Here is a 24,608-nt window from a genome sequence, read left to right on the forward strand (position 1 = left end):
AGCCCCAAGCTAGGCCCAGGCTTGGGGTGCTGAACACAGGTGGCTGAGCTGTGCTGAGGGGTGCAGTGTCCTCCCGGCCTGGAGGGAGCAGAACCTGCCTTGCGGCCGGTGGGAGCAACACCTGGCAGTGCTCCCTGCCCCTTCCTCAGCTGTGCTGAGTGGCTGGCCCCTGCCTGCAGCGCTGCACCAAGTGGCCTGCGCTGGGGCCTGTGGGTGGACGCCAGAGAGTTGCGGCTGTAGGTGGGTGTTACAGGTGGCTCCGTGGGCCTCCCGGCCGCATCTCAGCTACCTTGTGGCAGGGGTGAGGGGAGGAGAAGGGGAACCCAGCAGTTATGCGGAGCGCAGAGCAGAGGCGGAGCCCAGCCCCAGCCCGGGGGCCCACCGCAGGCATGGTGGAGGTGGTGGGCCTGTCCCAATAGGTCACTGAGGACACCCGGGGGGGGTGGCATGTGGTCTTGTTCCAGGGGGAAACAGGCACGGACAGGACTGGGGTGGGGTCCTGGGACGGGGTTGACCTCGCTGTAAAAGCTTCAGCCTCAGTGAAAAGCCCTTCCTGGAAATCAGCCTCTGGCAGGGGGGTGATGGGAGCAGCCTAGCCCTGCCCTGCCCCCGAGTGCCACCCACCAGCCCCAGCAGGGGGGTCAGTCTGTCCATCCACACTGCACCCCGTGTTACTCCAGGCACCCCAGCGCAGGTGAGACCAAAGCCTGAGCCCAGGCAGTGTCCCCAGGACACATGGAGGCCTGAGCCCATCGGCAGCCTCAGCTGCCTGCAGTGAGGGGGTGGGGGGCACCAGCTGCTGGTCAGGGCAGCCCAGTGAAAGGGGTGTGCCTTGTCCCCAGGCAGGGCAGTGTGGTACGTGCCCATGCGCATCTTCCAGGGTCCACTGGGTGCTCGGGCAGGCAGCCACCCAGGAGAGATCCAGGGGCTGTCCAGCTGGTCAGTGTCTGCTGGTGGGGACATCCACACACACCTTGGTGCACAGCACAAACGTTATTCCACCCTGGATGGACACACTGTGTGTGTGTGTGTGCGTGCGCGTACGTACGTACATGCTTGTGCACTGGGGGGGCAGTAGCCAACATGGATTCACGAGGGGCAAGTCCTGCCTCACCAATCTGATCAGCTTCTGTGATGAGGTAACAGGCTCTGTGGACATGGGGAAGTCAGTGGATGTGATATACCTTGACTTCAGCAAAGCTTTTGATATGGTCTCCCACAACATCCTTGTCCAGAAGTTAAGGAAATATGGATTGGGTCCTTGGACTATAAGATGAATAGAAAGCTGGCTTGACAGTCGGGCCCAACGGGTAGTGGTCAATGGCTCGATATCTGGATGGTGGTCGGTTTCAAGCGGAGTGCTGCAAGGCTCAGTTCTGGCATTGGTGTTATTCAACATCTTTATTAATGGCCTGGATGAGGGACTGGGTTGCACCCTCAGCAAGTTTGTGGATGATACAAAACTAGGGGGAGAGGTAGATACGTTGAAGCGTAGAGAGAGAATCCAGAGGGACCTGGATAAATTGGAGGACTGGGCCAAAAGAAATCTGATGCTGTTCAATAAGGAGAAGTGTAGAGTCCTGCACCTGGGGCGGAAGAATCCCAAGCATTGTTATAGGCTGGGGACCGACTGGCTCAGCAGCAGTATGATGGAAAGGGATCTAGGGGTTATGGTGGATGAAAGGCTGGATATGAGTAAACAGTGTGCCCTTGTAGCCAAGAAAGCTAACAGCATACGGGGGTGCATTAGGAGGAGCATTGCAAGCAGATCTAGAGAAGTAGTTATTCCTCTTTATTTGGCACCGGTGAGGCCACATCTGGAATATTGTGTCCAGTTTTGGACACCCCGCCCCCAGTATAAAAAGGATGTGGATTTGTTGGAGCAGGTTCAGCAAAGGTCAACAAAAATGATTAAGGGGCTGGAGCACAAGACCTATGAGGAGAGGCTGAGGAACCTGGGCTTGTGTAGCTTACAGAAGAGAAGACTTGGAGGTGATTTAATAGCAGCCTTCAACTTCCTGAAGGGGAGCTCTAAAAAGGAAGGTGAGAAGCTGTTCTCAGTGGTGTCAGATGGCAGAACAAGGAGTCATGGTTTGATGTTACAGAGGGAGAGGTGTAGGTTAGACATTAAGAAAAACTACTTCACCAGGTGGGTGGTGAAGCATTGGAATGCGTTGCCTAGAGAGGTGGTGGATTCTCCATCCCTGGAGGTTTTTAAGTCCTGGCTGGACAAGGTCCTGGCTGGGATGACTTAGTGGGGGTTGATCCTGGTTGAAGCAGGGGACTCGACTAGATGACCTCCTGAGGTCCCTTCCAGCCCTGTGATTTTGTGTGTGTGTGTGTGTGGACATTTGTGCACTGGGGGGGTGTACACACCCATGCACTGGGGGCTGTGTGTGTGTGCACACCTGTGTGCTGGGGCCGTACCACTGGGTCCCAGGGAGACGCTTCCTGCTTGGCTGCCCTGCGCAGCATCCCCACTAGTGGGGAGGAAGTTCCCAGCTTGAGGCTGCAGTTTGTGTGTCAATCAAAGGGGCACCTTGGTGCCACCCCCTGTAAGGGAGTTGTCCCTGCCAGGCGCCTGCCACAGGCCACTGCCACACCCCCAGCAGTGCTGGGGGAGCCTGGCAGCTGCCTTTAGAGCAGGCTGAGCTTTGGGGCTCCCTTGCTTGGGCAGCTGGGAATGTCCTAACGCTGAGGGGAGGAGTGGGATTGAACAGCTCAGCTGTGTGGACAGGAGCCGGCTGCTCTGGCCTGGGCTCTCTGGGGTGGGCACAGAGCCCGCAGTGGGGCTCAGGGAGCCTCAGCCAACCTTGGCCTGACAGGATCCCTGCCTGCTGTGCCCAGCCCCCGCTGAGACTGGTGGCTGGGCAGAGGGTCGGGGAAGCCCAAGTACTGGCATTACTGGCTCGAGGCCTAGTGCCCGGGCACAGGGTGGTGCCGGGGTTGGCCAAGGCAGCCCTGTGCCCCGTTCCCTCTCCTGCAGCAGCACCAGGAGGTGAGTGCAAGCTGGGCCAGGGCCTGTGGAAAGGACGGGGGCTCAGCAGTGCTCCACAAGCCTGGGCTTGGGAGGGGCCATGCTGAGCGCAGAACCTTTGGGGCCTGGCTGCAGGGTGTAGGTGGGGAGTCCTCCCAGCTGGGCTGGGGGCCCCGGCAGGTGGCATCTGGCCCTCACCCAGTGCCTGAGCCCAGCCTCCAGCAGCCCTGCGAAGGGAGCGGGCGGCTGCATTGAGCCCTGCAGTTGATGGGCTGAGCTGCTCTGCTCCCCCAGGGTGACCTGGCCTCGGAGCTGCCCAGGGGTTGCAGGGTGGGCAGATGCTCCCCACACCTGGGGAGCCAGGTGTGACCTGCCCAGCCCAGGCACTAGCCCATTCAGAGCCCGGCCAGGGAGCTGCAGTGGCCCCCATGTGTCCATCCTGGCAGCAGGCAGGAGATGGGCTTTCCGGCCTGATTAGCTCAGAGTGGCACCTCCAGGGCGACGCTGGCCCATGGCACAGAGTCCCCGGCAGCAGATCCACCCCTCCCCCAGCTGCCAGCTGCTCCGCTGCAGCTGGCATCCTCACCCCGATGGCACTGACACCGTGGGGGTGACCAGAGCCTGTGGGGTGGGTGCAGCAGGGGCACTGGGGACAGTGTCAGTGCTTCCCTCTCCATGGGTCCCAGCAGCCCTGGGAAAGCCCCTCTGGTCCCTCACATCTCCTCCGCGTGGCCTGCCTTAACAGCAGCCCTGCTGGCTCTGAGCCTCGTCCCCTGGGGCAGGCCCATGGGCTGCTCCAGATGGGCCTGCACAGACATGTTCTTGCTGCCAGCACCCAGAGGGGTGGCGCCCCCGTATGCCCCTTCTGCTCTGGCCTCTGCTGCCACCTTGGGCACCAGCTGCTCCCCTGGGGCTGGTTCGGGCCCTGCTGCCGATGGCTCCTGTGTGCTGGGGGCTTCGGCCGGCTCAGAGGACTCTCTCTGGTTCAGGATGTTCCTGGAGATCACTGGGATGGGGGGAAAGGCAGCATTAGAGAGTGACTGGGTGGGGGTCCTGGGGGTGCAGGCAGGGGCCCCAGGGCTGGTGGGGTAGGGATCTGTGTGGCTGCCCTGTCCTGCCAGGGTGGGGGCAGGGCAGGGATCTGTGGGGGTGTCTGGACAGATGCCTTTGGGCAGAGCCAGGCCAGGCAGTGGCAGGAAGTGGGTCAGCCTCGGGGGCGTTTGGTTCTGATCCCTCTCGGTTCCATGGGGAAGTTCTGCCCACCTCCCATGTCCCAGCTGGGTTACCTCCGGTGGGGGCGGAGTTGCCCTGGGTGCCCCGTGCCCCCCCATGCAGGGGGCTGTAGCTGGGGGAGATGAGCAGTGCCAGGGAGATGAGCAGGATCTGCAGGAGGAAGGGAGAAGGGTCACAGCCCCTGAGCCAGTGCAGGGCTGGCCTGTCCTGCATGGGCAGCCCGGAGTGGGGCCGTGCAGGGGTGGGGTGTGCATGGCAGCTGGGCTGTACCAGGATGCAGGTGCTGGTCTGTGCTGCTTTGCTGGATGTGGGTCTGATCAGCGCTTGCAGCTTCCGGAGCTGGCTCAGCAGGGACCTGTGGGGAGCAGAGAGCAGCTGAGGGGCAGGGCCTGGCCTGGGTACAGCATCCCCCCCCCTGCCGTGAAGCTGGGTGGGCTCGGTTCTACCATGCCAGGGATCCTCTGCAGCTACCGGGGTTCCCCACAGATCTGCAGTACACCATGCTCCTGTGGGTGGGAATCTTCCTGGCTTTGGGAGGGGCACAGTGGGGCTGGGTGCCTGGACTCCTGGGTTCTCGCCTGGGAGGGGCATGGGCTGGTGGGTTAGAGCAGGGGGGCTGGGTGCCTAGACTCCTGGGTTCTCCCCCTGGCCTGGGAGGGGCACAGGGGCTGGTGGATTAGAGGGCGGGACTGGGTGCCCGGACTCCTGGGTTCTCTTCTTGGAGGGGAGTGGAACCCAGTGGCTGCGTGACACTCACATGTTGCATTTCTCCAGCTCCTGCACCTGCTTCTGCAGCTCCTGGTTCTGGGCTGAAGACGAGGCCACCCTGCCGGGAGAAGAGCCAGGCTGGTCAGGGTCCTGTCCAGCTGCCTGCCCCGGGGAGGCACAGCCCCGCTGTGGCAGGGCAGCAGCCGGCCCCCTTGGCACAGCATCTGCCGGCGGGTGCTGCTCCTGATGGCTGGCACTGAGCAGGGCAGGCGGTGCCCTTGTGGGGGCAAGGGGGCTTCGCCCATGGTGGCGTGTGTGGGCCCAGCGGTGCCCCTGGCGCTCACCGGCTCTCCAGCCCGTCCACATACTCCTTCTTGCGCCGCCGGCTGTCCTGGGCCGACTGCTTGTTCCGGATCTTCCTCCGCACCTTCTTCAGGAGCCGCTCCTCAGCCTTGGGGCAGACGTGACCTGAAACCCTGGGCGGCTCCCTCCCCCCCCACCCCCAGCGCTGGCCCATGGGGGGGCTCCCTCCCCCCACCCCAGCGCTGGCCCATGGGGGGGGCTCCCTCCCCCCCCACCCCAACCCCAGCGCTGGCCCATGGGGGGCTCCCTCCCCCCACCCCGGCGCTGGCCCACGGGCGGCTTCCCTCAGCACTTGCCTCTGCCCCACCCAGGAATCCCCCTGCTCCTGGGGTACAAGCCGCGTCTCAGACTGCAAGGCCACGCCCCCAGGCTGTGCCCAGTCCCCCCGGAGCCTGCCAAGAGCACCAGCTGCTCCGGCCCAGCTGGGCTGCTCTGTGGGGCGGTTGTGTGCCGGAGTCAGGACAAGCTCCTAGTGAACGTGCTGCCCTGCAAATGTGCTCCCCATCATCCTCTCCTGCCTGGCCTCACATAGAGACGCCCCCCTGCCCTCGTGCAGGCTTGCACACTTGTGGCACGCTCCAGCCAGCCTGGCTCCCACTCGCACAGCGACACTGCTGGCTCCCGTACCTTGGTGAGCGGCAGGGCGCTGGGCAGGGAGACGCCCTCCTGAGACAGCAGCCGCTTCTCCTCCTCCGTCAGGAACAGAGCTGGGAAGTGCAGCTGCTGGACAGAGTCAGGGCTGCAGGGCCCAGCTGAGGGCCTCCCCTCCCCTCAGCCCCCACTTCCCAGCAGGTGTGACTCGGCTCCAGGAGGGAACTCCAGTGACTTGGGGAAGTGGGCGGGGTGGCACCTCAGGCCCTGTGGGCAGCAGCTGAGCTGCAGCAGCTCTTGGTGTGGAGGGGATGTGGGGGCAGGCCCCCAGGGGCTGCAGGCTGGGCCCAGGGGCATTCTGCCACCTTCTCGCTGGGAGTTTCCCTGTAGCTGGGGGCGGGGAGTGCCCAGCCCTGTCCAGCCCTTCTCCCCTACTGGCAAGCCAGTGTCTGGAGGGGGCGTACGGAGCCATACGTACCAAGGGCACCACTGTGTGTGTGTCTCCAGCGCTCAGCACCACGGGCACCGTGCCAGGCCCAGCCGCAGCCAATGGCAGCTCGTTCACAATGCAGGTGTCCGAGATCAGCAGTGGGGGAGACCAGTCACCTGGGGCCAGAGACCACTGGGGTCAGGAAGTGGAGGGGTGGCTGCGTCCTGGGGCCAACCCCCTTTGGGGCTCCAAAGCAGGACTTGGAGGGGGTCTGCTGCTCTGGCCCATCCCCAGAGCCCACTTCCACCAAGCCCAGCATTCCTAGGGGCTGGGGCTGCAGGCGCTGCCCACAGACCCACCTCCATCTCCACCGCCCGGCTGGCAGGAAGGAGGCACTGCTGGGCCTGACGTTACGGGGTGAGGGACTGAGATGTTACTGGACTCTCAGAGGAACGTGCACAATGCTATTGCCAGCACTGCTCTGTTTGTCTCACACCTTGGGCCACGAGGTGTCCATTGGTGCTGCAGTCTCTGAATCTGTTTGTACGGCTTGTGTGGGTGCGTCATTTCTACATGTGGTGTTGTGCGTACTGGCTCTGGGCTTGTAGTGAGATGGCCGTGGCTGGGGGACCTCGTGGGGGGGTGGTTCCCGCAGGTGAAGCTGCACTTGACACACTAAGGGCCTCGTCAGGCGCCAATCTCCAGCTGAGGAGTGCGGCTCTCGGGTGCCGCCCGGCAGGCAGGCGCTGGCTGATGGCCTGAAAGGGCTTGGACAAGTGACCTGCTCGTGTGACCGGCTCCATCTCCGCCGCTCCCACACTGGGCGCACAAGGGAATTCCCTCCACAGGTGTAAGAGTGTAAATAGGGCCCTGAGGTTCCTCCATCTTCATCGTCACTCCAGCTCATGGCTTCAGGAGCATCTCTGCTGTGAACCACGCCCGGAAGGGTCGCTGACCCGGCCTAACGGAGGATGGCCTCCAGAGACTTTTCAGATCCCTTTTTATTACACCACTGCTGCAAACCTGCCCCTCTAATGACCCAGAAAATTCCAATCCCAGTTCAAAGACAAGGAATTAATGGGCACAAAACAGACATAAAAACACTCCTGATCCACAAACTGGTCAGCCAACAGGGTAATGAAGTGGGCCATTCTGTTAATAACCTGAAGGTTTGTGTCTTACTGAAGGGGAATTTTCACACTACTTCAGAAAGAGAGGCTGCTGGACTCTCTTTTATATTCAAATTCGACACATTAACACATGATTTGAACTGGGATGGGAATTGTCGAGGTCTTTATAGGGGCTCTTATGCATACTTGGCTTCATCTAATTCTTGACTCCCCCCAGCCCCTTCCACCCCTCTACTCTCTGATTTGCTCACCTTGATATTCTTCTGATTTGTCAACCTTGATTACTATTTTTGGTTCTCTGTGCCTTAAATATTGAGTCTGTTCTGGTCTGGCTCTGGTCTGAAGAAGTGGGTCTGTCCCACGGAAGCTCATCACCTAATAAGTTAGTGTTAGTCTTTAAAGTGCTACTGGACTGCTGTTTTGTTTCGATAGCATATAGACTAGCACGGCTTCCTCTCTGTTAAATATCTCCAGTGATGGACATTTCCCAAGCTCCCCAGGCAATTTATTCATGTTTAACCATCCTGAGAGCTAGGAAGAGTTTTTCCTAATGTGCGGCCTAACCCTCCCTTGCTGCCGTTTAAGCCCATTGCTCCTTGTCCTGTCCTCAGAAGCCCAGGAGAACAAGTTTTCTCCCTCCTCCTTGTAACACGTTTTTAGGAACTGGAAAACCGCTACCACGGCCCCTCCCAGTCTTCTCTTTTCTAAACTAAACCAGCCCCGTTCTCTCAGTCTTCCCTCGGCACTCGTGTTCTCTGGATCTTGCATCATCCTTGCTGCTCTTCTCTGGAACTTCTCCAGTTGCTCCACATATTCCTTGGAAAGTGGTGCTCAGAACTGGTCATAATGCTCCAGCTGAAGCCTAATGAGTGCTGAGTAGAGCAGAAGACCTCTCACATCTGCAGCTGACACCCCGGCAATGCATCCCAGAACAGTGGGATTGGCTTTCATAGCCTCTCACCTGTGTAAGGGGATGCGATGAAGTGTGGGGGGATTTTAGCCCTGTGGTTAGCTGGCAGGTGTTTCCTGATGCCCTGTAGTTCTCTGTATTTCACTTGGCAGCATTAGTGGGAAGTGAGCTACCAGGTGACATCTTTGTTCCCTGAGAAACAGGACAAGGTGGGACTTGGCTGGTTTGAATTGGAGCTGAAAGTTGGACAGCAGTTCATACAATCACAGAATCCCAGGGCTGGCAGGGACCTCAGGAGGTCATTGAGTCCAGCCCCTGCCTAAAGCAGGATCAACCCTCACTCAGTCATCCCAGCCAGGACCTTGTCAAGCCAGGACTTAAAAACCTCCAGGGATGGAGAATCCACCACCTCTCTAGCAACGCATTCCAGTGCTTCACCACCCACCTGCTGCAGTAGTTTTTCCTAATATCCAACCCACACCTCTCCCTCTGTAACTTCAGACCATTGCTCCTTGTTCTGCCGTCTGTCACCACTGAGAACAGTTTCTCTCCGTCCCTTTTAGAGCTCCCCTTCAGGAAGTTAAAGGCTGCTATTAAATCACCCTAAGTCTTCTCTTCTCTAAACTAAACGAGCCCAAATCCCTCAGCCTCTCCTCATAGGTCTTGTGCTCCAGCCCCTTAATCATTTTTGTTGCCCTTTGCTGAACCTGCTCCAGCACATCCACATCCTTTGTATACTTGGGGGGCTCAAAACTGGATGCAATACTCCAGATGTGGCGTCACTGGTGCCGAATAGAGGGGAACAACAACTGCTCTAGATCCGCTCAAAATGCTCCTCCTAATGCACCCTAGTACGCCACTAGTCTTCTTGGCTACAGGGGCACACTGTTTACTCATATCCAGCCTTCTGTCCACTATAACCCCTAGGTCTCTTTCCACTGTACTGCTGCTGAGCCAGTTGGTCTGGGGGAGAGAGACAAAGTGGGGGCCAAGGCTCTGGCTCAGGGGCCCCCTTGGGGATTCGTCTCCCCAAAATGGATTGGGCTGTCTCTGCCTGCTGTACTGACACCCCTGTATGATGGTGTCTACCTGTTGCCTGACACCCGTTCTGTTCTCCCTGCTTAGTGAGAGTCACTCCAGCCTGCAGCTGGGGAGCAGGGCTGGGGGACGCCCCACTCCGTGCTGCGGGGGGTACTGGCGGTGGCACAGGAAGCAGGTGTGTTGGAGGGATTTGCAGGTGTGATGGCTGGCTGGGCATGTGGTGAGAGCAGTGCTCTGGGGCATGTTTTTGGGGCCTTACAGTGGGTGACCCCCAGTCTTGGCCTCTTTTACGCAGTTTGCCCTGAATTGGCGTTCTCAGCCATGCCTGGAAAAACCTCCAATATTACAGGGGTCAAATCTCCCAGCCGGTGCCCACGCTCAGCCTGACCCAGGGCTTCCAAGTGACTTTGGGGAGCCAAGGGCCACAGAGTGTAATGGGCAGAGGGCAGGAGTGGGCACTGGCCAGGCAGAGGGCAGCGGTGGGGGTGGGGGCACCGGCTGGGCAGAGGGCAGAGGTGGGGGTACTAGCCGAGCAGAGGGCAGCAGGGGTGGCAATGGATGGGTAGAGGGCAGCAGTGTAGTGGGGGGGCAGCAAATGGGCAGAGCTGCTGACAGCTGACCATGGCCTTGGCACTGGTGGTCTTTGCCTCTTCTGGAAAACTGATGCGGGGGGCACTGGCTGGGCAAACAGAGGAGCAGGGATGGCAGTTTCCTGCAGACCATCGGGCTGGCTACACCACTTTGGGTGCCCTGTTACAGCTGGAGTGTTGGTCTCTGCTGGCTACCCATGGGCAGGACAAGGGCACCTGGCTCTGCTCAGCTCCAGGCTGCACATTACCCCCAGAATCACTGAATCACAGAATCCCAGGGCTGGAAGGGACCTCAGGAGGTCATCTAGTTGAGTCCCCTGCTTCAAGCAGGATCAACCCCCACTAAGTCATCACAACCAGGACCTTGTCCAGCCAGGACTTAAAAACCTCCAGGGATGGAGAATCCACCACCTCTCTAGGCAACGCATTCCAGTGCTTCACCACCCACCTGGTGCAGTAGTTTTTCCTAATGTCTAACCTACAGCTTTCCCTCTTCAACTTCTGACCATGACTCCTTGTTCTGCCATCTGACACCACTGAGAACAGTTTCTCACCCTCCTCTTTAGAGCTCCCCTTCAGGAAGTTGAAGGCTGCTATTAAATCACCTCTAAGTCTTCTCTTCTGTAAACTAAACAAGCCCAAATCCCTCAGCCTATCAGCCCTGGCCTGTACGGTGCAGCTGCATCTCCGAAAGCCAGCTGGGGATGTGTACAGCTGATCCCGCCCGGAGCCGCCCCGCCCCGCCCTGCCCCAGCCCAGCTTGGTCCCCCCAACCCCACTCACCCTGCTGGATGGCAATGCTGGGGCTGGGGAGGGGTGCACTCTGGGCGCAGATGTCCGTGTAGCAAGCTGGGGCTCCCTCGCCGGGCTCCTCCCAGAGGCCGCAGGAGCTGTCTGGCGAGGGAGGGGTGCTGCCTGCGCTATGCGCTGTGCTGGGGCTGGTGGCCTTGCAGAGGACAGCCTGGGGCTCGCCATCACTCAGGGCCTGCGGCGGACCGGGGTGATGCTGGAGCTGCACAGCCAGGGCCCGGCCTGCCCAAGGGGACCCACCTGCAGGCACCTCGGGGCTGTGGGCAGCTAGTCCCCAGGTCTCAGAGGGGCAGGAAGTGCTGCCTGGCCCTGGCCCTGGCCCTGGCCCTGGCCCTGCTTGTGGGCACTCTGCAGGTGCCAGGGCTCCTGCCAGGGGGACTCATCTCCCTTCCCCAGGCCAGAGCCAAATCCCACCGCAGCCCTGGCAGGCCCTGGCCTGTACCGTGCAGCTGCGGCTCCGTCCCCAGTGGTGGCTGCGAAAGAGGCTGGCTGCCCAGGAGAGAGGGGGCCTTGGGGGGCAGGCAGAACCCTCCGTGGCTGCGGGGCTGGGGCAGGAGCCGTGCAGGGCCAGGAGGTGGGCTGTGCCACTCCTGCCCCCACCCCTCCACAATCGACCCCACAGTGACTGGGGGAGCCCACCTGCGCTACTGGCTGAGCCCCGCTTTGCTGTGCCCCCATGGAACCCCAACTCACGCTGGCTGCCCACTGCTCGGAGCCCTGCCTGGGGCCCAGGGGCTGCTCCGCAGGTCCCCAGGGAGCAGCCGGGCTCGGGAAGGGGCCAGAGGGGGACAGATCCTCCTGCTCCTCAAAGACAAGAGCCGGGAGCGTGGGGCTCCCCAGCTGCGCCATCTGTGAGAGAGAAGGAGAGGGAGCCCATCAGGCAGCCTCAGGCCCATCCCGCCCCAACCCGAACCTCACCCCAAGCAGCCTGGGCAGCAGAGCGCTGCACCCCAGGGCCTGCGCTGGCAGCTGGGGAGCTAGTGATTCTGACTGGCCCCTGCAGCGGGCTGGGAGCCGAACACTCTGCCAGTGCTGTGCAGCCAGGCCCAGCAGCTGCTGGCTGGAGCACTTGTCGCAGTGGTTGTACCGGGAGCTCCGCTGGGCAGGGACGGGGCTCAGCCACCCAGGCTACAGCCTGGACCTTGGCCTGACTGCGCCGTCCCCGGGCCCAGCGTGGGTAGTGCAGAGCCAGGCCCTGCTGCACCCCAGCACCCTGTGAGCACCCAGCGGTGCGCCGCCACCCAGCCCTCCTGGCCCAGTCGTGGCTGTGCAGCCACACAGGCAGACACGGGCAGACACGGCTGCAGCGCCAGGCCTGTGCCCCCTGCGCTAGGGAAACCCTCTCTGCCACCCGGCAGGCGCTGGGGCAGCCGGGCCTTTCCCTCCGCTCCTGCTGCAGCGCCAGCTACCGACTGCAGGGGGGCACCAGGCCCCATGTGCATGGACCCCCCCCCACCGCGGTCACCGTCCCACACGCTCTACCTGTGTCTTGCGCCAGCTGCAGCGCCAGCACCCGCCTGCCACTGGGTCTGCCCTCCGGAGCAGGATCTCCGCATCCTGGGCAGCCCCAGCCCAGCCCAGCCTGCCCTGGGGCCTTAAAAGGGCACCCAGAGCACCCGGCCCGGGCAGGGCCCAGCAGCAGCATGTGGAACGGGGGGGTTCAGGATCTGGTCTTGGCCAGGATTTCCCTCTGGGGTGTGTGGGGGGCAGGCCGGTGACATGGACCTGGAGCACCTGCACTGCCATGCACTGCTGGGCCCGGAAGGTCAGAACCAGCACCGCTGGGCCCGGCAGCTCGGAACCGGCACCGCTGGACCTGCTGCCACAGTTATGAAAGTAAAACTGTGCTTGTGCTCCGGCCTCTGTCCTTACAAATGACCCTCTGCCTGTTTCTCTGTGTGCTGGACGAGCCCTGTATGCCAGGGTGTATGGCTGGGGAATGAGGCAGAAAACATTCCCCCGCCCAGCCCCCTCAGCCCTCCCTCCAAAATCGTTGTTTCTTTTCTTTCCAGCCAGGTGCTGTCATTCAGGGGTCAGTGTGCTGCCCTGCGGGGGACACAGCTGGGATGTGGGGTGCAGTCAGGGTCAGTGCACTGCCCTTGGGGGGGGGCACAGCTGGGATGTGGGGTGCAGTCAGGGTCAGTGCGCTGCGTGGGGGGGGGCACAGCTGGGATGTGGGGTGCAGTCAGGGTCAGTGCACTGCCCTGGGGGGGGGCACAGCTGGGATGTGGGGTGCAGTCAGGGTCAGTGCGCTGCGCGGGGGGGGGCACAGCTGGGATGTGGGGTGCAGTCAGGGTCAGTGCGCTGCCCGGGGGTGGCAGTCAGGGTCAGTGCACTGCCCTGGGGGGGGGCACAGCTGGGATGTGGGGTGCAGTCAGGGTCAGTGCGCTGCCCGGGGGGGGCAGTCAGGGTCAGTGCACTGCCCTGGGGGGACACAGCTGGGATGTGGGGTGCAGTCAGGGTCAGTGCGCTGCGCGGGGGGGGGGCACAGCTGGGATGTGGGGTGCAGTCAGGGTCAGTGCGCTGCCCGGGGGGGGCAGTCAGGGTCAGTGCACTGCCCTGGGGGGGGCACAGCTGGGATGTGGGGTGCAGTCAGGGTCAGTGCGCTGCCCTGGGGGGACACAGCTGGGATGTGGGGTGCAGTCAGGGTCAGTGCGCTGCCCGGGGGGGGGCACAGCTGGGATGTGGGGTGCAGTCAGGGTCAGTGCGCTGCGCGGGGGGGGGCACAGCTGGGATGTGGGGTGCAGTCAGGGTCAGTGCACTGCCCTGGGGGGGGGCACAGCTGGGATGTGGGGTGCAGTCAGGGTCAGTGCGCTGCGCGGGGGGGGCACAGCTGGGATGTGGGGTGCAGTCAGGGTCAGTGCGCTGCCCGGGGGGGGCAGTCAGGGTCAGTGCACTGCCCTGGGGGGGGCACAGCTGGGATGTGGGGTGCAGTCAGGGTCAGTGCGCTGCCCGGGGGGGGCAGTCAGGGTCAGTGTGCTGCGTGGGGGGGGGGCACAGCTGGGATGTGGGGTGCAGTCAGGGTCAGTGCGCTGCCCTGGGGGGGGCACAGCTGGGATGTGGGGTGCAGTCAGGGTCAGTGCGCTGCGCGGGGGGGGCACAGCTGGGATGTGGGGTGCAGTCAGGGTCAGTGCTGCCGTCTCCGTGCAGGGCCAGGCACACGGGTGGGCCGGTTAGCGCCTAGGGCCCTGGCAGTGCCTGGCAAGGGCTGGCATTGCCCCTTTTAAAAAGCCGAGGGAGCAGCTGGACTTTGATCTGCCTGAGCTGGGGCTGCAGTAGGTCTGTGCAGCCTGGGGAGAAAAGGGCTCTGTGCCCCGAGTCAGTCTGGGGGCAGGATGCAGCCGAGATGGCAGGACCCTACTAAAGGCCCGATCCTCTTCTCACTCCCCGGGGCGGGGGGGGTAAATCAGGAGTGACCCCCCCCACACTCCCCCGGTGCATGGGGTGTCTGCTGGCTGCAGGGCCTGACACAGCTCCAGATCCTGGCCCCTGGCCCGGTTGGGTGGCCCTGGCATGGCTGGGCTCACAGGCACACCCTGCCGCACTACGGCAGAGAAGGGAGCGCCCCCAGCGTGGGCACCTGGCCAGGGCTGCCGCCAGCTCCGCAGTGTCCCTGAGGAGCAAGAGGGCAGATGGTTCCTGGGCAGTGGTACAGGGAGAGCCACCTACAGCTGGTGCTTACTTTGTGCCAGGGTTGAGCCGGCACCGCTGGGCCCAGCAGCTCAGAACCGGCACCGCTGGGCCCGGCAGCTCAGAACCAGTACCGCTGGGCCCGGCAGCTCAGAGCCGGCACCGCTGGGCCCGGCAGCTCAGAACCGGCACCGCTGGGCCCACAGCTCAGAGCCGGCACCGCTGGGCCCAGCAGCTCAGAACCAGCACCGCTGGGCCCGGCAGCTCAGAACCAGTACCGCTGGGCCCGGCAGCTCAGAGCCGGCACCGCTGGGCCCGGCAGCTCAGAACCGGCACCGCTGGGCCCACAGCTCAGAGCCGGCACCGCTGGGCCCAGCAGTTCAGAACCAGCACCGCTGGGCCCGGCAGCTCAGAACCAGTACCGCTGGGCCCACAGCTCAGAGCCGGCACCGCTGGGCCCAGCAGTTCAGAACCGGCACCGCTGGACCTGTTGCCACAGTTATGAAAGTAAAACTGTGCTTGTGCTCCGGTCTGTGTCCTTACAAATGACCCTCTGCCTGTTTCTCTGCATGCTGGATGAGCCCTGTATGCCAGGGTGTATGGCTGGGGAATGAGGCAGAAAACATTCCCCCGCCCAGCCCCCTCAGCCCTCCCTCCAAAATCATTTTCTTTCCTTTCCAGCCAGGTGCTGTCCTTCGGGGGTCAGTGTGCTGCCCTGGGGGGGGCGGTGCAGGCAGGGGTCAGTGCTCTGCCGGGGGTGGGGGGGACACCTGGTATGTGGGGTGCAGTCAGGGTCAGTGCACTGCCCTGGGGGGGCACCTGGTATGTGGGGTGCAGCCAGGGTCAATGCACTGCCCTGGGGGGCACAGCTGAGAGGTGGGGTGCAGTCAGGGTCAGTGCGCTGCCCTGGGGGGCACAGCTGAGAGGTGGGGTGCAGTCAGGGTCAATGCACTGCCATGGGGGGCACAGCTGAGAGGTGGGGTGCAGTCAGGGGTCAGTGTTCTGCCCCGGCGGGGGACACCTGGTATGTGGCGTGCAGTCAGGGTCAATGCACTGCCCTGGCGGGCACAGCTGAGAGCTGGGGTGCAGTCAGGGTCAGTGCGCTTCCCTGGGGGGGACACAGCTGGGATGTGGGATGCAGTTGGGGTCAGTGCGCTGCCCTGGGGGGGCACAGCTGAGAGGTGGGGTGCAGTCAGCATCAGTGCTCTGCCTGGGGGGGCACAGCTGAGCTGTAGGGTGTTGCTGAAAGGTGTTCGGGGCCATGGCCTCTCTCCGGGCCTCTCAGGCTGTTCAGACTGTTTTGGCACCAGGGGCCAAATGTGCAAGAGGAACCCCATCCGCCCAGCCGTGAAACGCCCCTCAAGGGCAGGCCCCAGTGCAAGGCTGGGGAGCCCCCTGCCTGCCACAGCCGGCAATGTGACCTGGTGTGGGGGTGCAGCACAGCTCAGGAGTCACCCACATCCGCTGCCATCATGAAGGGCTCCACCACGGCGGTGCTGTGCCCCCTGCCTTTGCCAGGCCACAGTGCTGCTCGGCTGGGGCCGGGGCAAGCTGCCTGCGCCCCATGCTCAGCAAAGGGGGCTGTCCGGGGCGCTCTGCTCCGTTTGCCCTTCCAGCTCCCTCCTTTCAGCCCTATGACCGCCACACCCCCCCGCGCTTTCTTTTTAGCTGTCCCCTGCATTTATTCAGGGGAGGAGGGAGAGCTCAGTGGTCTGAATATTGGCCCCCGGGGGTGAGCTCAGTCCCTGAGGGGCCATTTAGGGATCTGGGGCAAATAGGAGGAAAAAGAAAAAGGAGCCGGTGCTTGGTCGTGCCCAGAGAGCGGGGGCTGGACTCCGTGAACCCCTGGGGCCCCTCACAGCTCCTGAGGTGCATTACGTGGGGATCGCGTTCGCACCGGATTCCCCCCCAACCAGGGGGATCTTGTAGCTGAAGCCCAGCCACTTTCTCAGCCTTCAGTGGGAGGCTCCGCAGGGTCGGGGCTGCCTTCCGGGGAGCAGAGCCCTGGCTGCAGCTGCCGGAGTCCGGCGGGCGGCGTGACGCGGGGACTTGGTGCTGGCAGCGAATGGGGCTCCCACGGCCGCGTGCCCAGGGGACAGGCCGGCTCCAGCCCCGCACGGCGTGCGCCCTAGTCTAGTCAGGCCCCAGGCCAGGGCGGAGAGCCCTGGGGGCGGGCTCTGGATCCCCTTGCGGTTCATTGGCCTCTGGGCGATGCCAGTCGTTGGCCCTCCCCGTTCCTATTGGCGGAAACACTTCCCCGGCCACGCCCCTTCCGAACTCTCGGACACGGCTGGCCGGGAGACAATGTAGCGAACTCTGGAGGTGAGTCCGGGCCTTGGGGGGGAAGCGGGGGAGTCCCTGGGGCCCGGCTGCCGCCGCCGCCTCCCGGGAGGAGGTGCTGGCCGCGCCTGTCTCCCCCGAGCCAGAGCTCCGTACCCCTCGCGCCCTCCCCGGCCGACTCCTGGGCGTGGGGCTGCCGAGGCTCCGGGCTGTGCTAGGCTCGAGGCCGGCCTTCAGCGGGCGGCGCCAGGGAAAGCCCCGGGCAGGCCCACAGGCCCCCGTAGTGCTCCAGTTTTGCCCGGGCCTCGGCGTGGGGCGAGGCGGGAGGGGAAGAGTTTTGGCCTGAGGGTCTGGAAGCTCTAGGGAGGCCCGTGGTGCAGGGGGCCCAGGGCTCTGTCTGGGGTGTGGCCGTGGGGTTTGGGGCACAGGAGGGTGGGCCAGCCTGGGGGCACAGGCTTTGGAGGCTGTGGGGATCAGAGCTCCTGGTGCAGGATCTGGGTGGGGCTTACCTGAGCCACACCTACCGCAGCCCCCATGTGCATGGGGTGCCACACGTGGTCCGCAGGCACTGGCCCTGCAGCTCCCATTGGCCATGGTTCCTAGCCAGAGCTGGGGGTGGGGTGAGTCACTGGTCCCGTTCCCTCGTGGGAGCTCAAGGACTGGATAAAAGGTCCAAAGGCTGGATGGGGCCCACAGGCTGCAGTTCCCACCCTGGTCTAGGCCCTGAGTTCTCCCCGGGGCTGTGTCTGTGCTCAGCGTTGAGGGTTCCCACCGTGTCTCTGGCTGGGGGGGCACAGAAGAACCCACAACTCCCTTCTTTTGGTGCCCAGGCCCCCTGGGAAGCCCCCCAGCTATAGGTAGCGGTGGCCCACTCACCACTTTGGGACCCTTGGTGCTGGGCACTGGGCCCAGACCTGTCCCGATAATTGGGCTGTTGCTGACCACACAGAGGGCAAGGAGAAGGAACATTGTTGCTGTGGGGTGACATGGGCCCTTGCACTCCCACTCTTGGGTGCATGGGGCTGTTGGGAAGTACCCGCTGGTGCCCTGCAGGCCCACTCACAGATACTCCCCAGGGAGCTGTGCTCTTAAGCCCATAGGTTGCTCCTGGGTGCAGAGAGTCCCCAGTCCCAGCACTGGTGGCTGAGTGACTCAGCGGGCTCTGCAGCCCCAGGCTATGCAGGTAACTTGTCCTCCGCTGCTCAGGCCGCTTTGGGCAAACCGGCCAGGCACATGGGCTCTGGTTCCTGGGCACGGGGGCTGGCAGTCCCCTGCTAGCTTGGGTGCAGGCTGGAATCCGATCGGCTGCCAGCTGCCTGGCTGGGCTCTCCCTTTGAGCTAGTATCTCTGGGCCTTTCCCAGTGCAAGCAGGGTTGTGCCAGTGATGAATGCAGGCTGCCCTTCCTGGGGTCCCGTGGGTTATGGACCCTCGGTCTCCTGCAGGGCAGCCTCCTGTGGCTGGAGGAATGTACCGGGAACTGGATGGCAAAATGGCCTGAGTCACATGCTGGTCAGCAGAGGTTGGAAGTGCCTGGGAGTGGGGGAGGGGCTCGGGCTGGGTGGTCACTTGCTCCTGCTTCCCGGGAGATGGAGCCTGCCTGGAGGTCCTCCTCTGAGGCAGCAGCTGCTGTGGAAGAACATGCCCCAGTGTGGAGCACGTCCTGGCAGCCCTGCTGCTCAGCTCTGCTCCCTTGCTGGGCCATCGCTGAGCAGCCCTGGAACAATCCAAGGAACTGGCAGGAGGGGGAGTCCTGGGCTCTGTCCTTTGCTCCTTGTGGGGCTCCTGAAGCAGGGGGGCAGTGCTCCTTGTAAGCTGAGCACTTGGACGGCCGCCCCACTGATTAGGAGAGTGGCCCAGCCGGCCTTTCTAGTGGTGGTGCACGTCCCTGGGCGCACAGAACACATCGTATTCTGCCTGGGGTGAAAACCTGAGAGGGAAGAACAGCCTGGAGGACATCGGTCTCCTGCAAAGCTCCCAGCAGCCCCCAGTCTCCGCTGACGCGTGCTCTGTGTTCACAGGGTGGACGCTGTGGGTGAAGGAGGCTCTACTGTTGCTTTTGGAGGCAGGCCCAGCTGCGTGCCGCCCCGGGGAACGCAGGGAGTGGGTGAGGCTGCTCCACCTGGGACCATGGCTGAGTGGCCAGTGTCCAGACCTGACCCCGAGCAGCTGGTCTGGAGCCCAGGCTCTGAGATGACTGTGCTCCGCTCCCCCTCGGGCTTGGAGGTGAAGCTGGGCTCCCTGGTGACGCTGCTGCTGCTGACCATCCTGAGCGGCCTGGTCCCACTCTGTGTCTTCCGACCCCACAGGAATGGGGCAGATTCACTGGGTAAGGCCTGGCCTGCGGCAGGTGCCAAGCTCCTGGGTGGCTGCTGCTCAGCACAGCTCTATGCATCTGCTCACTAAGTGACCGTATTGGGAGTGGGGGGACACGGTTGCCCACCCAGGTATGGGGGGAGGTGGTGAGGGCAGAGATTCCCCAGAACTCTGGTGGAGGCTGGACTCCTGGGATGGGGGCCAGGCTCCCACTAGCCGCCGGGGCTCTGCCAGCCCTTCCCTCTGCTCAGCTAGTGAGTTGCTCTGCTTGGGTGGGAGCGGGGGAAGCCTTGACAACGCGGCAGCATTTCACCACCGCTGGGCCAGAGCCAGGCTCCTTGCCCCTGGGCTGGACGGGAGAGAGGGTGCTGAGCGGGGCTTCCTGTGTGCTGAGCACCTGCCCCGCTGCCGAGTCTGTTTCTGTTGGTGGTGCACATCCGCAGGGCGTGGGGCACACTGGTATTGGGACCTCGCCCACCAGTTGTTTGCTTTGCTAGCCTCCTGCAGACACCCAGCAAGGGGCAGGCCTTGGTGCAGCAGAGCCTCATGTCTCCCTCCCTGGCAGACACGCGCAGGAAGGCCCTGAGCCTGCTGAGCTGCTTTGCGGGTGGCGTGTTCCTGGCTACCTGCCTGCTGGATCTGCTCCCCGACTACCTGGCCAGCATCAGCGAGGCGTTGGCTGCACTGCGAGTCACTGTGAGTGCGCGTGGCGCCTGCGGCCAGCGCGATGGGCCTGACGCTGCCTTGCTCTGGGGCGTGCGTGGACTGGAGCGCCCGGCGGCTCACCCCGTGCCAGGGATCCCATTGGGCCGGGTGCTACCCCAATGCCTGCTGGGCTCTGCGGGAGCCTTCGTCCCGGGGCAGGGCGGACCCCCGGCTGCTGCACACTCAGCTCTGCTGGGGGGGCCCTGGGAGGCAGGTGGTTTGGGGGGCCAAGCAGGGGCTCTGAGGAGTGGGCTGCTCAGGGCAGTGGGTCTGTGCTGTGTGCTTGGACTGGCTGGTGAGGGGCCAGGGCGCTGGCAGGGCTCGAGGGGTCATGGGGCTGGGCAGGGCTGGCCCCCCAAAGCTGCACAGCAGGATCTAACCTGGGAGTGGCTGCGCTGGGGCCCAGCTCTGGACTCGCTGTGGATTGCACACCTGGAGTCCCTGCAGCGGGGCGGGCTGGGCTGGGCAGGGCAGAGCTTGGCCAAGCCAGTGGGGGAGGCTTGTGGGTGACTCACTGGAGCTTCCCGCATGGCTTCCTGGCAGCTGGCAGCCCCAGCTTCTCGGCAGTGATGGCTTCTGTTCCTATGTCTCTGCTCTGCCTCCCCAGCACAGGGGGTGGGGTGTCCACCATTGCTGCTAGCCCTGGCGCGTCCCCTAAGCTGCGCCGCAGGCCACCCAGGCCCAGCCACCTCTGCTCCTTGCCTGGGCTCCAGCGCTCTGTGCAGGCTGGTTCCTGATGCTCCTGCCCCAAGGGAAGCCCCCGGACGCTGCAGGGGGGTTGGCCAGGAGCCTGGCTCTGGGCTCTGCCGGGGACGTGGCAGTCATGGGTGCAGGGAAGCTGTGGGGGTGAGGCTGGGAAAGATCTGGCAATGCCCCTTGGGCCCCAGGATATGCCAAGGGAAAAGCCAAATACTTCCGCATGCCTCTCCCTGTGGTGTCAGGGTACTGGTGGCAAGGGGGGCTGCAGGCTGGGACAACTCATCACCCCGAACCCCTGGGGACTGGAAATGGGCCCCTACCACCCAGGGGCACCTCAGCACTCCGCCAGTGAGCTGGCAGCCTGTGGGGTAGCTCTCGTCCCTGGGCAGGCAGGTGTGAAGCCCTGGGGTAGGGCTGGGCTGCGCTGCTGGCTGACCCCAAATTCCCATCCCTCTGCAGCTCCAGTTCCCCCTACAGGAGTTCATCCTGGCCATGGGCTTCTTCCTGGTGCTGGTGATGGAGCAGATTGTGCTGGCCTACAAGGACCAGGCTGGCTCCCTGGAGGAGACGCGTGCGCTGCTGGGGACCTCGGCCCAGGACAGCACCATCCAGGCCCCACACTGGCCGGAGGGGCCCCTGCACCCCCATGTGCACGTGGACTTCAACGCGCACTCAGCCATCCGCTGCTTCCTGCTGGTGGCCTCGCTGGCGTTGCACTCTGTCTTCGAGGGGTTGGCCGTGGGGCTGCAGGAGGCCAGTGCCAAAGTGCTGGAGATCTGCCTGGCCCTGCTCATCCACAAGTGCATCATTGCCTTTAGCCTCTCGCTCAAGCTGCTGCAGGGCCGGCTGCACCCCCGGGCCGTGGCTGGCTGCATGCTGCTCTTTGCTCTTATGTCCCCACTGGGCATTGGCCTGGGCGTGGCCCTGACGGAGACCTCGGGCGCCCTGCACCAGCTCTCGCGCAGCGTGCTGGAGGGGCTGGCCACCGGCACCTTCATCTACATCACCTTTCTGGAGATCCTGCCACACGAGCTGGGCTCCCCCAAGCACAGGATCCCCAAGGTCATCCTGCTCCTGGCCGGCTTCGCCCTGGTCACCAGCATCCTCTTCATCAAGATCTGAGCTGCTTGGGCCTGCACTGGGGCGGATCAGCCTGACGTGGCAGAGCTGCCTGGGACCTCTCCGCCCAGCGTGGGCGCAGGAGCCCCATGCTCCTGGCTGATCCAGCTGCCATCTGACCTGGGCTGGGTGCTTGGGACTTTCCCTGCCATGTCCCAACAGAGCAGCAGCTCCTCAGCACGTCCACCCAGGGGGCAGGAGACCTGGCAGGACTGCTGCACTGGGGGCATCTGCTCTGGTGGTGCCGATCGGTCCTTTTGGGGAGCCTGGAAGCCACCCTTGCCCTCTGCCTAGGGCACAGGGCAGGTTGGCTGAGCAGGGACGATGGGGCACAGTGCCTCTGCAGGGAGAGTGGACCAATTGGTAACATGTCCCTGCAGCCCCATCCCTGGGAAGGCCAAGGCAGCCCATTCCTCTAGCCAGTGCCCTGAGCGAAGGGGAGTGCAGGGCTGGGTGGGGCTGACTGCCCCTGCAGAATCTTTCATGGTCCTCGTTGGCTTAGGCTGTTCTTGGGGTGGGTATCGGGTGGGCCTGGGCCTTCGCCTCGGGTCTGAGCCCTGTAGTGCCAATTTCTCCAGCTTCCCCATGCTGGAAGACAGTGTTGCCTAGTGGCTAGCATACTGGCCTGGGAGCCCTGGGGTTTTCTCCTGGCTGTGCCGCTGGTGATCTTGGGCAAGTTGCATCATGATCTGTGCCTCAGTTTTCTCCATCTGTAGCATGGGCCCTGTGCCCTGGCCTTGGGACCGTGCGGGAGACAAGGAAAGGAACAGGGAGCGAGGAGTTATTTTTTTAAGGACTATAAATTGGGGCCTGGTTTGCGTGTGCCGGGAAAGGCCTGTAGCTCAGCCGGGCAGAGCAGCGACATGAGCTGGTACCAGCGTGATTAGGGTGCCTGTGCTTGGGGGGATGTTCCTGCCAGAGGAGGCCCAGCATGAGGGCTGCTGCCCAGCTGAAAATGTGCCTTAGAGTGGCCCGGCGTGGTCGCCTTCCCACCCAGAGACACAGTGTAACGGGCCACAGCATGGCCCAGCCCCAGGATGATGGGCCAGCTGGTGTGTGCAGGGCTGTGCCAGGCAGAGCTCAGGCTGCAGGGGCCAGGAGCCTTAACCCCTCCAGCTCTGGGAGCCCATAATGCTATTTTTCTACACAGCCTCTTGCCAGGCTATTTCAGCAGCTTGGCAGGTGGTACAAAAGCCAGTCCCAGCCCTTTCTCAGAGTCTATTTTCTAACGACCCTTTTCTCTTCTGGCTTGGCTGCTGGCAGTGCCGCTCTGGGGCTAGATACTGGCAGTGAAACCTTTACTGACAAATAAAGTGATTTGATTCTCTAGCTGCTTGGGTACTGAGTTTTTAACTCCCTCCCAGGCCCTGGGCCACATCCCTAGGGGGTTAGAGCCATTTGTCCGTGGGTGACACCTCCCCCGCGACTGCATGGACGGAGGCCTGGGCCCATGTCCAGCCAGGCTGCCCAGAGGGCTTGGCACAGGGATCTCCAGTGAGGGTGTGCTCGGAGCCAGCGGTGACCTGCAGGGCCTGTGGCTCAGGCGACACTGAGCTCCGGGGCAGCGGGCGCACACTGTTTGCTTGGCAGTGGCAGCAGGTTGCCTTCTGCTGGCCTGGTCCTGCTCACTCTGAGCCCAGTGATGGGGGTCCTTAGCACCCTGGGCCCCCCACCCATGCAGCAGTGCCTGCATCACTGCCAGAGGGAGCTGCTGCCCCATGCTGCTGGGGTGATTGTGGTTGTGCTGTCCCAGCGGGGCTGCACAAACCCCTGCGAGTGCCCGGAATCGCCTGCTGCACTCAGCTGTCCCATGTTCATCTCTGCTCAGCCAGGCAGCGCTGAGTCAGTGTGAGCACGAGGGGCCTGGACCCGGCATGAGCCCTGAGGCTGCTAATGGGCTTTGGCTTCTGAATCTCCTGGGCCCATCACACATCCACGTGCAGCTTGCGCGTAAGAGTCACTCACTCCAGCCTGGGCCCTACCACGCGGGGGTAAACTGGGAAGTGGGACGAAGCCCGACTGGAGCAAGAAAGGGCTCAAATGTTGGTGGTTTCAGCCCTAGTGTTACCCATGATCTCCAGGCCTGTGGCCCTGGCTGCTCCCAACTGCCGTTCAGAAATGATGCCCCACAGAACTCCCTGGGGCTGGGAGAGAGGATGGGCCCCCCAGGTTTTCACCTACTCTATACAAATGCTTTGGGCTGGTGTGATGGGGTTCTGGGGTCCCCAGGCACTGCACCCCGTCCGCAGGCAGAAGCGACTCACTCAGCAGGTAAAACAGGAAGTTCATTAGGCGACAGAGGCCCAGCTCAGCACAGAGGTGTCAGTACAGCCGGCACAGACAGTCATTCCAACCTGTCCTGGGGAGAGGGGTGCCCCTCTGGGGTGTAGCATCCCCGCAACCAGGCTGGCTGCTCCCAACTCTCTTTCCAGCTTCTAACTGCCGCCTCCGATTCAAACCCCCCTCAGCTCCTCCCTGCTCTATGTTCAGGTCAGAGGCATTACCTGCCAGCTGAAGTTACAGCCTCAGGGGTCATCCTTAGCCACAGTGAGCTGCTCTGCCTCTCTCACACACACACACACACACACACACTGATTCTCTCACATGCACCCCCCTACTCCATCACAGCTGGCCCCTGAGTTTGGGCCTTTGCCCTCCACTGACACCCAGCTTTGGCCTGTGCCTGTCTAGGGGGTGCGGAGGAGAACTGGGGAGCCCTGAGCGACACTCCCAGCTCAGCTGCTGTAAGGGGTGGGGCGGGGGACAAATTCCAAACAGGGCAGGACAAGAGCACCAGCCTGTGCCCGTTGGGTGCATATAAGCAAATCCCAGAAGTGTGGGCGCAGGCCTGCAGCATGTTCCAGCAGAGGGCAGTGACTTACTGCCAGCCTGGCATGGCAGACGGCCTGTCTGCATTAGGACAGAGCAGGAAGTGCTGCAGGCTTTTGACTGGTACTGAATGAGCCCTGCTCTGAGACTTGGACCTCTGGGGGTCCCAGCTGCCCTCTCAAATCATGCTTAGTACCCATACAGGCCTTTCAGCTGCACACCCACTCTCCAGCCTAGGCTGCCAGGGTG

General features: G+C 63.1%; 2 protein-coding genes across 3 annotated transcripts; one reads left to right on the forward strand and one right to left on the reverse strand.

The window, feature by feature from the left end:
* Window positions 1-27: 27 nt before the first annotated feature.
* On the reverse strand, window positions 28-12,614 carry CREB3L4 (cAMP responsive element binding protein 3 like 4). Its single transcript, XM_074981184.1, has 10 exons — window positions 12,266-12,614; window positions 11,477-11,632; window positions 10,757-10,958; window positions 6,351-6,478; window positions 5,909-6,001; window positions 5,263-5,369; window positions 4,968-5,036; window positions 4,481-4,565; window positions 4,264-4,360; window positions 28-3,983 (listed from the first exon to the last, which is right to left on the reverse strand). The coding sequence occupies exons 1-10, from the start codon at window positions 12,527-12,529 to the stop codon at window positions 3,691-3,693; spliced, it is 1,494 nt and encodes a 497-aa protein (XP_074837285.1). The 5' UTR covers window positions 12,530-12,614; the 3' UTR covers window positions 28-3,690.
* A 4,077-nt stretch (window positions 12,615-16,691) lies between these two features.
* SLC39A1 (solute carrier family 39 member 1) lies at window positions 16,692-22,859 on the forward strand. 2 transcript variants are annotated; one of them, XM_074981210.1, is made up of 4 exons: window positions 16,692-16,735; window positions 18,713-19,020; window positions 19,573-19,703; window positions 20,871-22,859. In XM_074981210.1, exons 2-4 carry the CDS (start codon window positions 18,822-18,824, stop codon window positions 21,531-21,533), a joined length of 993 nt encoding a protein of 330 aa, XP_074837311.1. In that variant the 5' UTR covers window positions 16,692-16,735; window positions 18,713-18,821; the 3' UTR covers window positions 21,534-22,859. The 2 variants fall into 2 exon arrangements, with proteins under 2 accessions (XP_074837311.1, XP_074837312.1); XM_074981211.1 differs by lacking the exon at window positions 16,692-16,735 and having other exon boundaries at window positions 18,894-19,020; window positions 19,505-19,703.
* The last annotated feature ends 1,749 nt before the right edge of the window (window positions 22,860-24,608 follow it).

This window comes from Carettochelys insculpta, chromosome 30, assembly GCF_033958435.1.
Source record: "Carettochelys insculpta isolate YL-2023 chromosome 30, ASM3395843v1, whole genome shotgun sequence".
In the NCBI taxonomy this organism is placed as follows: domain Eukaryota; kingdom Metazoa; phylum Chordata; order Testudines; family Carettochelyidae; genus Carettochelys; species Carettochelys insculpta.